The 11,961-nt window shown below is 44.5% G+C and overlaps 1 protein-coding gene across 1 annotated transcript; it reads right to left on the bottom strand.

Moving 5' to 3' along the window:
• Positions 1–4,299: 4,299 nt before the first annotated feature.
• Positions 4,300–8,773, bottom strand: LOC118421449 (melatonin-related receptor-like). Its single transcript, XM_035828742.1, has 2 exons — positions 7,242–8,773; positions 4,300–5,382 (listed from the first exon to the last, which is right to left on the bottom strand). The coding sequence occupies exons 1-2, from the start codon at positions 7,356–7,358 to the stop codon at positions 4,462–4,464; spliced, it is 1,038 nt and encodes a 345-aa protein (XP_035684635.1). The 5' UTR covers positions 7,359–8,773; the 3' UTR covers positions 4,300–4,461.
• Between the last annotated feature and the right edge of the window lie 3,188 nt (positions 8,774–11,961).

The following is an 11,961-nucleotide window of genomic DNA, read 5'->3' as shown; positions in this document are numbered from 1 at the left end:
AGAGCCTAGAGACACAGCTGGAGAGTTACTTTAATCATGACTTCAGCGAAGCAAAGGAGGACAAAAAAGAGATGTCCATGGAAGACAGACGGTTCATGGAAATAGTCGAGGAAGAAACCAAGAAGTCGGGTGACCACTATGAGGTTCCTTTGCCGTTCAAGCGACCCAACCCAGCCATGCCGAACAACCGCCCACTAGCCGTACAGCGGTTGAAGCATTTACAAAGAAAGCTCTCAAAGGATGTAGACTTCAAAAAGGACTACGCTGACTTTATGGAGAACATCATTGAAAAGGGATATGCAGAAAGAATACCACCAGACGAGAATGAAGGACCACAACATGAGACTGAAAATGCTACGGTGTGGTACATACCACACCACGGCGTGTACCACCCACAGAAGAAGAAGATTCGAGTGGTGTTTGACTGCGCCGCGGAATATGCAGGAACGTCCCTAAACCAACAGCTGCTGCAAGGCCCAGACCTGAACAACACTTTGGTGGGAGTCCTGACTCGGTTCCGGCAGGAACCTGTAGGTGTCATGGCAGATGTAGAATCCATGTTCTCACAGGTGAAAGTACCAGAGAAGTACAGGGACTACCAAAGATTTCTTTGGTGGCCAAGAGGCAACTTAGACGAACCGCCTGAAGAATATAGGATGACAGTACACGTATTTGGCGCGACATCATCGCCCAGTTGTGCTGGTTTCGCGTTGAAGAAGTTGGCTGATGACGGAGAGGGCCAATATGCTAAAGGAGTATTGGACGCAATCCGAAACAACTTCTACGTAGACGACTTGCTTAAATCTACCTCCACAGTTAAAGAGGGAGGAGACTTAGCAGAGGGCATGCGAGAAGCATGTAAAGATGGAGGATTTAGACTGACCAAGTGGGTCAGCAATCAACCTGAGGTTATAGACAGTGTCCCACCGACGGAAAGGGCAAACGAGGTGAGGATGGATCTAGACCACAGTCACACGGCTGTAACAACAGAACGAGCACTAGGGATGCTGTGGCACGTCCAGTCAGATACACTCGGCTTTCGTGCAGTCAGGCGTGAGAAGCCAGCAACGAGAAGAGGAATCCTGTCTGTAGTCAGCTCCTTCTATGATCCCCTTGGGCTAGTAGCTCCTGCACTTCTGCCACCAAAGAAGATACTACAAGATCTGTGCAAGGCAAAGTTGGACTGGGACGAGGAAATCCCAGATAAGGATCTCAAGGTCTGGCGTCAATGGGAAGCTGAACTACCATTGTTGAGTAGTAGTTTCATGGTAAGCAGATGTGTCAAACCGGTTGATTTCGGAATCACTACATCAGTACAGCTCCACCACTTCTCTGATGCGAGTGAGCAGGGGTACGGAACCGCCTCGTACCTGCGTATGACGAATCAACAGGGCAGAGTACACTGTGCGTTGCTAATGGGCAAAGCCCGCGTCGCACCATTGAAGGCTATCACTATACCGAGATTGGAGCTAAACGCGGCGGTAGTAGCGGTGAGAGTAAACCAGATGATCCAAAGAGAGTTGGACATCAAGATAGACAAGACTTTCTTCTGGACGGACAGCACCACAGTATTGCGATATATTAATAACGAGCAAACGAGGTACCACACATTCGTGGCCAATCGGCTAACGACAATAAGAAACGCCAGCGATACGAAGCAGTGGCGTTATGTCGAATCGAAAAGGAACCCTGCAGACGATGCGTCGAGGGGACAAGACATCCAGAAGTTCGTGGAGAACGACAGATGGGTAAAAGGACCATCCTTCCTATGGTGCCCAGAGAGTGAATGGCCGCAGATGCCAAATGGACTTGAACAGCCGCCGCAACGAGACCCTGAAGTTAAGGTGAACGCCATTGAATTGGAACAGGCAGAAACGCAGAGTCCCATGGATGCGCTGATAGCGCACTATTCAAGTTGGCACCGTCTCAAGAAAGCAGTGGCCTGGATCTTAAAGGTAAAGGAAGCACTCAAGCAAAAGAGTAATAAGCAGGGGAGCAAAACTACAGTGAACGAGCGACTCTCAACAAGAGACCTCAAGACAGCAGAAGCAGAAATTGTAACACATGTGCAGCGTAAGCACTACAGTGAGGAAATGGCAGCCCTGCAAAGTCAGGGATTCGTGAAGACCACCAGCTGTGTGTACAGGTTAGACCCCATGGTAGACAAAGAGGGTATACTGCGTGTGAGAGGACGACTGAGCCACTCCTCTCTAGCACAGGAAGCGAAACACCCTGTCATTCTGCCTAAAGAATCAGAAGTGGCAAAGCTGATATTGAGAAGCATCCACGAAGAACATGGTCACATGGGACGGAACTATGTGATCTCTAAATCAAGAGAACGGTACTGGATACCGCAAGTGAATGCCTTAGTTCGAAGATTAAATAAGAAGTGTGTAACATGCAGACGACTGCGTGGCAAGACAGGCAAGCAACAAATGGCCGACTTACCCTCAAGTCGTCTTACTCCAGATGAACCACCCTTCACCAGAGTAGGAGTGGATTACTTTGGGCCAATCGAGACAAAACGAGGGCGTAGCATAGTAAAACGCTACGGCGTTGTGTTCACCTGTATGAGTAGCCGAGCCGTACACACAGAGAAGGCTGATTCATTGGATACAGACTCCTGTATCAATGCTCTGCGCAGATTCATCTCACGAAGAGGTCAGGTAAAAGAGATGTGGTCAGACAATGGGACCAACCTGGTAGGTGCCAAAGCTGAACTGCAAAGAGAGCTAAAGATGTGGAACCAGGAAAAGATTAAGGACACCTTATTGCAGAAGGAAATAGACTGGAAGTTCAGTCCCCCCACAGGATCGCACTTTGGCGGAGTTTGGGAGAGACAGATACGCACGATAAGACAGGTGCTGAATGCAATCGTGAAGAAACACACACTAGATGACGAAGGGTTACACACTCTGTTGTGTGAAGCAGAGAGCATAGTAAACGGAAGACCTTTGACAACAACCAGCAACGAGGTGAACGACTTAGAAGCTCTGACACCCAATCATCTCCTAAACATGAAGATGCAGACCACTTTGCCGCCAAATCTGACCGACAAGAACGATTTGTATGCGCGGCGTCGATGGAAGCAAGTACAGTACTTAGCAAGTCTATTCTGGCAAAGATGGTCGAAAGAGTACATGGCATCACTGCAAGAACGTTCCAAATGGGGAACACGGCAGCGAGACTTGGCAGTAGGAGACATCGTACTTCTGAAGGACGAACAGTCACCAAGAGGAGTGTGGCCATTAGGAAGAATCGTACAAGTGATGCCAGGCAGCAGAGGACTTGTGAGACGTGTTAAAGTCAAAACGCAACATAGCGTGTTGGAGAGGCCAGTCGACAAACTATGTCCTCTCTTGGAAGAAGACCAGAGCACAACCTGAATTCCAGGAGGACCATCATTGGACTTGAAGCAGTTTTATTAGTCTCAAAGACTTGTAATGCATGTAACAACAACGTAGTGAACTAGGCAAACCTACATGGACTTCAGTGAAAGTTATTGCATGCTGTTTCTACTAACAATAAGTTTATGAGTATAGTTATTGTGTATACAGTAGGGAAGTTGGCTTGGTAGTTAAAGTAAAATTGCCTCACGGACAATTTGGGGGCCAGTGTAAGCGCCAACATTCCTGTATTTAAACTTGCCGCCTTAAAATAGGTTAGGTAGTCAATTTGAATAAGTTTCCCGCCAAACACACATGCCAACCACCCCGGGGGAAGCAAATCACCACTCCCCAGAAGTCACCCGGGCAGAAGGAAGTCACCCGCGCAGAAGGAAGACAGAGGGCAGAAAAGGCCTGGAGATCAACTCTAGGAAAATTGGGCCTGGTGGAGATCAACCCCAGGAAACTTAGGCCTGGAGATTATTTCTCCAGGAAATTTAGGCTTGGAGACAAGTGTACTCCAAGAAGAAGAAGAAGAAGAAGAAGAAGAAGAAGGCATCAGAGGACAGTCAGCCAGTAGCCGGGAGACCAGACTAAGTTTTACGATTAAGAGCTCACCTTGGAATATACAAGAACTGAGGAGAATCACAGGACACAGGAATTCACTGAGGACACAACAAGGGACCCACTTAAGAAGATTCGGACAAGGGGATAAAAACAGAACTTTCCAGTTTAGTTGGCGGCCTTTGTACAACTACTAACACTGCTAGATTAAACCGTCAAAACGTAAGTCTGCGAGTGCGCGTCCCCTCTCTCAAGACTCCTCAGCAAAGACAAGGTGAGTTCAGTCAAAACATTCTCTAGACCCCGACCCTGGCTGAAGCGCTGAGAGTCAGCGCGCTTACACATGTCGTTTGCTTTTGACAAGTGCACAGGGGTAATTCGTATTCGATGTTATGACACGATTCAAAAGATAAGTTTAGGAGAGGTACCTAGCATCCGATCTTAATTTGATTTCCTGATTTTTTTGTGTGTTATGGATGGGTCTGTGATCATCACCTTGCACGATGTTTTCTTACGTGTTTAACACTGACGTATCAGAGGATGGTTCTGACGGGACCACGTGGTTGGGGACCCCCGATCGTGACAAGACATTTATTACTCTGACGGGTCTCTGAACACCAGGTTGGGCTGCTTGAGGGGTAGGGACAATATGTCGTCTGCAGTGAACCATGGACTTGAACCCTTGCCGAAACTCTTTCAGGGTCCAGGTGTAAATGATGGGATTGACTGCGGTGTTGCAGTAAAACATGGCAAAGCTGATGAAGAAGACAGCTTTTGGGAGAAAGGTAGCAAAGAAATCTGCGTAATTCACAACAACAACCGGACAGGTCAACGTGAGAAAAGCGAAGAAGATGTAGAACATGTGTTTTGTACGCTTCACCGCCTGCAGGGACACTTGCTGGGGGCTGTGGCCGAGATGCTGGCCGATGGCCATGGTACTCTTCCGCACGTGCAGGTAGATTCGGGCGTAGAACGCAGATATGGCGAACGCTACAACCCAGTACAGGGACAGGACGACATTTTGGAAAAACAGTACACTTGCCGGGTCTTCGTGCGATAACTGACACATTTGTACATGCGCGTCCCATCCCAAACTGCCATATATACCTGTCACAGCCGGAAACATGATCAGAGTGCCGGTCAACCATGACCCAACCACCCAGAGGAATGCCTTGACAGGACCGAATAAGCGCTTGTAAGTGGCTAGTGAGAGCACAACGTGCACATACCGGTTAAAGGCAATGAGGGCACAGGATAACATTGACTGTAACAGGCTAAAAAGATTCAGAAAGCCTATGAAGGCACAACAAGCTTCCCCACAGTTCGGTAGGCCGGTCATCGTAGACGAGATGATCAGGGGAATGATGACGGCAGACGTTACCAGGTCCCAGATGCTGGTGTTCAGGATGAAGGCGTTGTTAGTGGAGCGAACCTGTCAACGTAAAGTAGTAAACATTGGTAGTCCGGACGAATAAATTCATTTATGCAAATGTAGGCGAATTTATCGATATTAGTGTTAAAATTCTAATTCATTAATGCAAACTTATTTTGTAATTTATTCAAATCTAGTCATAACTACATTAAAAGATTAATGCAAATTTATACAAATGTATTCTTGAGTACTATATGTACACATGTATTCACAACAATGGAGTATGGTGTTGATAAATAATGATAATAATAATAAAGTCCATCATGAATTCATTATCATGTAAAATACTTTTATAAGGACGAATAATTCTATTTATGCAAATTTATGCAGATGTATGAAAATTTATCGATATATATATATATATAAGTATCAAAATTCTAATTTATTAATGCAAACTTATCAAGTGTCACAAACGAATGGCAATGGATGCCTCCTGAAACGCCTGATCGTTTCCAAAATCATAATTTGTATGTGAATGAAAAGGTTAGCTTGAGAAGGCCTCGATAGATTGTCTTGATCTTCGGTATGTATCAATCCCGGTCATTGTAAGGCCGGGAAATTATCAGATTCTAAAGGTAGGGTCACACCTGCGTATATATTTAAGTCCGTATGAGGCGCGCATGGGAGTATTTGCCTCCACCAGGCTCCACAGGTCGTTGGAAAAATAATAGAAATTGGACAAACGTAAACAGGTAACATGTCAGACGAGTTATCTGGGTCGCTAACGATACTTCTCGGTCAGCTCGGGTAACTTAAGGCCTGTGATTCGATGGAGCTCCCTGGGAGTAAAAAAGGGCGTGGCCCCGCAAGGTTACCAGGGCGATGGAACCGAACATGAATTTCGAACCACTCCGTGACCGTAGGTGACCTGCGGGACCGCCAAGTTTTCAGAACGATCCAATGTCATAATGTAACGTTACATTGCGAAAACAGGAACTCACTATGTATGGGGCACACTAACTACTTTTGGAAAGACGCCTAAGTGCTAACCGTATTACGTATTGATGAAGTATTCATCAAATATTGAAATAATTGTGATTAAGTATACAAGGTCCCCGAGGAAGCCGCATAATGGTAAACATACGGTCAAAACAGTATTATTGCTGACAAATTTAGTGTATTTTTATGTATTACCACTTGTTTGTTAAAACTGTCCGCGGCTATTTTGTTTTTGTTTAAGAGTATTTTCACTGGAGGTCATTTTTAACGGAAAATTAGGAAAAAAACAATCTTTTTGCTCTTTTTGGCCTTAAAAAGTTAAGATTCCTTCACTTTAAGCAAAATAGCCGCGACAAAATTAATCTAAAGGAGGTAAGCTCTTATCTTGATGAATATAAAGGCTAAATGTGCTGTCCTCGCCAAGGCTTGGACATCTGAAGTGAATGATGTTTTTTTTTACCAAAATGTGTATTTCTAACCCCAAATTCCATCGATCCACATAAAAATCTACCAGTGTCTAGTACATTTTAAACTGTTCAAGCATTGTGTGATACGACTACGCGACAAAAAGTTATGAGGATTTAAGTGTTCTAACATAGCTACACGCGTGTCACATGCCTTAAGTTACCTGAGAGCTAACTCATCTGGCATGTTATGTATCTATATTTGTCCAATTTGTACTATTTTTCCCGCGGCCTGTGGAGCCTGGTAGAGACTAAAAGCGCCATACGCACCTCAAACGGACTTGAATATATACGCATGGGTGACCCCACCTTAAGCACTGTAGCGGGCTTGTTACAGTACTGCAGAGGGACTTCCGCTCTTGATTTCTTTGATTCTGGACTTGCTCAGATGGTCGTGATTTCTTGACATTTGGATAGCTTTCGTTGACGGGATGTGAGATGATCGTAAAGACATACCTTCTTGAACAGGCAGAAGGCCAGGATGACAGCAGCGTTGCCAATGGTCCCGACCATGCTAGAGATGCCCAGCAGTCCAACCAACAGGCCGTCTTCCCATTGGAACTCATAGACCATGTCCAGAGGTGACTTCAGTCCTGAAAAAGTTCAACACTTTCCTGCCAGGTGAATGATAACAGATATCTAAAAAAATCAAAAGCAAACATAGCGCTAGTTTACCTTAATTTATCCGAGGGGTAACCTAAATTTGTACGAAAAGGGTGTCTAGCGATATCAAGTCGACGTGCGGTGATTTCAAAATGCAATATTTCAATTTATTGCACCGTCCGTCAACTTCACTAGATATCTCCAAAGAGGTTCCTTGACATCTATAAATACACAGCGTTCACTCTACTCATCTGTTCGGCAGTGTAGAGATCTCATACGGTGCAAACATAATCTATTGGTGGAATTCTCTAAATAACTTGAGACGTACCTGGTGGTGTGTCATTGAAGAAAATTGTGTCGTTGGAGAACCACGTTTCTCCAAAGAATGTCGTGTCTCTGAGAAAACTTGAGTTGTTAAAGAAGTTTGTGCTATTGAAAGACACATTATCCTTGGTACGGGTAGTGTTGGTCCAGGTTGTGTTGCAGAGTGAGTAGACATCAGTGTCAGTTTGTGTTCCCACCGAAAGAGCTCGGCCAAGTAGCACAGCTGTAAGAATGCATTATAAGAAGATCGTCAATAACTGCAGAGTAAGTACAATGTAGGGCTAATAGCCTTAGGATTAGTTTTTATCCCCAAACATATACATGTCTCTGTCGGGGTCAAACTCACGACCTACAAATGTACTAATTACAAAGCGAAGATGGCAGACGTCAAAGTCGTCAAAGTTTAGTTACTACACTCAACGACTATAGTGCCGACTTGAAGATCTGTCTTTCCTATAACATTTTGGTCCAGATTAGAGGCTTTTTATGGTAGAAGAAACAGGTAGAGTGTGAGCTTTCCCAGTCGGGTGAAAATTTGTTCAGTTTGCATTTTTGGGGCGTAAGGACTGAGCTGAGTTGTGTGGTTGGGTGTTCACACAGCGCGGATGGATATAGTAGGAATAAAGGTCAAAGGTTAGGTTTTGTTTTGAAAGTTTAACTGCTGTTGGGGTTTGAGCTGGCCAACTTATTGATCCATATTTGATCCATATGGCTATCAAAGCAAGAGGATTGCTATTAGATTACCTTGCGGGGCCACGTACACACAACGTACAGAGAATCCCGTTAAATCGACCACACCTACACTAAGTGCAAATCAAAGACAAAGGATCCGATGAGCGTTTTTATGATATCGATAGTTTGTTTTGACATCCTGAAAATGATATTTGCACCTGCTATCAAATCACGCAAGATTAAAGCCACCCAAAATATCAGTACAAAAATGACAAGAAAATACAATATAATTTTCCTTAATACTAGTACTACTTGATCAGAAATAAATCCACAGGGATAAAGTTGCGCTACCATAGGCTCAATTGCTTTCAACCGAGGCAACATGCAAAACCTAGCCCAATACTATTTTCTTTCATTCTGGAAATGCCATTAAACCTGGATGCAAGAAAGAAAGAAATGATATACACATATTTTTGACGCAGCAATCCGTATCAACATAACGTATTAGGATGCATAAGCTGGAATCTTTAACTGTTATCCATATAACATATTCCTTAGTTGGTAGCAATTTATCAGATGGTAGTTTTCAACTAGTCTTGAGACCATATTGTACCGGGAGTTTACCGCTTTCTCCACGGTGCAAAGAGCACTGTCCGCCCGCCAATTCCAACAGCTGCAAATCGCGCCGGGGAATTATTATTTTGAAATTTTGCTCAGCCACCCTTATATACTACCTTAAGGGGTTGGCAAAGTAACAGCATGCACTAACTCTTAAGGCACCATTATGACCCATTTTTCGTGGATTTCATGAACGATGACTTGCATACCCTTTTATGATTTTTAAACCGGGGTCGCCTGCCATGATTTGAATTTTCGACGACATTGAAACAACTCACGAAATTTGAGCGATGTCTAGTCTCACTCGAAAATTTCCTGGATCGCAACTTTTTGTTTCAGACGGAGCGCTAGCGCTGATTCGCAATTTTCAACATCGGTTGAGGTCAACTAGAGCTCTTAAGTCGGAGAAGATTGGTTTTCCAACAACAATTTAAGAAAGATTGCGGATACGTATCTAGCACCTGAGATTTGACAAAACGCTCAAAATCAAATTTCATTATAAAAAGCCGTAATATTTTTGCGCTTGGTGTGTTTGGTTGTCTTTTTAGTCATACGTTTTGCATAATATTTAGTCGAGGGTAACACAAATTCAATGTAGAACGCAGCTATCCTGCCGACATATACCGCACTCTAGTGAAATACCCCTCTAAAAAAATAGCGAATCAGCGCTCCTACCGTAGAAAAGAATTGTCGCCAAGAAGTCTGCGAACGAGGCTAGACGATGCCCATTCTTTCCGAGAACGTTTTGAACGTATGTCGTATAGTATACTGTGTTACCTTGTAAATAATAAAGCAGCAGGGCGGCGGTCGAGCTTCGGCGACTCATCCTTCGCGATGGCTTGACTGGTCAACCGCTCAGAAAACACTGCTAAACATCTTAAGCGTCCAGTAAATACCCGACGCTATTATACGCTTAAAGCTAGCTCTATGGCAACGGTTCATCCTTTCTGACGCAGTTGCTGACCTATTCCGATGATGAGCACGCACTTTCGAAAGACCGACCGAAGTGCTGTGGTAGTTGAACACAGCTGGACTCGAGATTAATAGATGTGACAAGACTTTGCAAATGGTTAAAGGTGAATGTCTGGGGTATTTCTTTTCGAGCTTTATAGAATTAGAATTCAAAGACTTCAAAATCTATGAGCGATAGATGAAGATATATTTTCTGTGCCCTGGGCACTAGAATGACCATCATAAACTATTATAGACACTCTCTTTGCCAGGACCCTTGAAAGCTCAATTGCCCCCCCCCCTCTCCTAGACATAAAAACAAACAAACAAACGGATTGACAAATTATGGGGGTTCCGCCATTTTGCTGACAGGCAGAATAAACATACGTTGTTGTTGTAGAAAAATGCTAGCTCTTTACACCCAACACTGAAGTTAAACTATAGGGGCTCAGCCCATCTAAATTTTCGAACGAACTCCGTCGACCTTGTTCACAGAACGAATAACCCTCTCTATCTCCAGCAGTGGCGTCAGGAACACATCATTTTTGCAGGAGGGGGTCACAAGTATCAGAAAGTCTATGTCGCCCCCCGTCTCTACTGAGGGTGTGACGGTGGGCTTTGATGTACACTGCCTTCTCACGACTCACGCAAAGAAATCCTGTTCTGTATCTTAGATTCTAACTTTGTCCAAATTAAAGAAATAGAATGTCCTGGGGACTGTACGTTGCGACACCTCCGAGTTGACAGAGCTAGGACGCCGATGTTCGACGAACCTAGTTTTCAGTGCACGTTCTGTCTCACCGATGTATGCTTCCTTACATGGGCCTTTAATAGTTTGTGCCCTCGACACGCGATGTGGTACGCCACTCAACATCCACTTTCTTTTGGTGTTTTATCCTTGGATGCCACTAGGAGTGGTGTACCACATCACGTACGTGTCAAGGACAAACTAGTAAAGGCTAGGGCTGGGTACCGGTACAGAAAATCCAGGTCCGGTTCAGGTCCAGAGAATCAGGTCCAGGTCCGGACCTGAACCTGAACCTGATTCAGTGTGTGAAGGCATGTGAATGGACGATACTCAAAACAATGGTCCATTTCGCTACTAAGAGCCTGTTTTGTGGAGTATTTGACTCCCATTGGCGTTCAAAAATCCTAGAAGACTAGCTGCCTCTGTACGATTAACTGAAAACGTGGTAGAAATGACTGTAAACTCTGCTCTGCTTCGCTCTTGTTATTTTCCTCGACCGGTAAGCCCCAAAACGCGTGAATTCCTGATCATATAATCTGTTTAATTTCTAATAGGTCCAACATCCGGTCCACCGATTTTTTTCAGGTCCGATTTTTCCGGACCGGTACAATAATAAAAACCGGATTTGTACCGGTACAGTCAGTCAGTCATAGCATACGGTGTATTACACATTTACAGCACACCGTACCGGTACTCAGCCCTAGTAAAGGCCCATGTTAGGAAACATACATCGGTGAGACAGAGCGTGCACTGACAACCATGGCCTGGTTTCTCGATCAGTGGGTGCATGAGGTGAGAGCAAAGACGTTAAATAACACCCTTGGTGAGGGGTTAGGCGGCCATAGATGAGGGGTTAGGCGGCCATATACATCAGGGCACTCCAGTCATTACTAAACAGAGGCGGTGAGCGAGGGCGATATAAACTTCCTGGGAGGTTTGACCAGTTACTGACGTCACGTATACACAAGATCACGTGTCAAAGTAACTTGTTTGTAACTGTTGTTTGTTTACGTTTGCAAGTGATTGGTCATTTATGATTCAGAAGACAGCAGTGGCCGTTGAAAATTTGAACCTATTTGAATTTGTACCTAGTTTGTGTTTTTGAAAAGAAAGTTCACCGTACTATAATATTCGCAGTGACTTTGAGTTCACGGTGAAGCGGTCATCGTTGCCACAACCGCGAACACAAAAGAAACGCGACCATTTCTGTATTGACAATATCAAATTCCCGCTTTAATTAGACTGAGTGCGAATCTGAAG

The sequence above is a fragment of the Branchiostoma floridae genome, chromosome 8, assembly GCF_000003815.2.
Source record: "Branchiostoma floridae strain S238N-H82 chromosome 8, Bfl_VNyyK, whole genome shotgun sequence".
NCBI lineage: Eukaryota > Metazoa > Chordata > Leptocardii > Amphioxiformes > Branchiostomatidae > Branchiostoma > Branchiostoma floridae.
The sequence above is the reverse complement of the archived record's forward strand: the minus strand, read 5'-3'. Positions and strand labels throughout refer to the sequence as shown.

Coding starts and splice junctions, on each gene's coding strand:
- LOC118421449 (XM_035828742.1), bottom strand. CDS start 7,358: ATGGTCTATGAGTTCCAATGGGAAGACGGCCTGTTGGTTGGACTGCTG. Junction 5,383..7,241: donor CCTTCTGCCTGTTCAAGAAG/GTATGTCTTTAC, acceptor TTACGTTGACAG/GTTCGCTCCACTAACAACGC.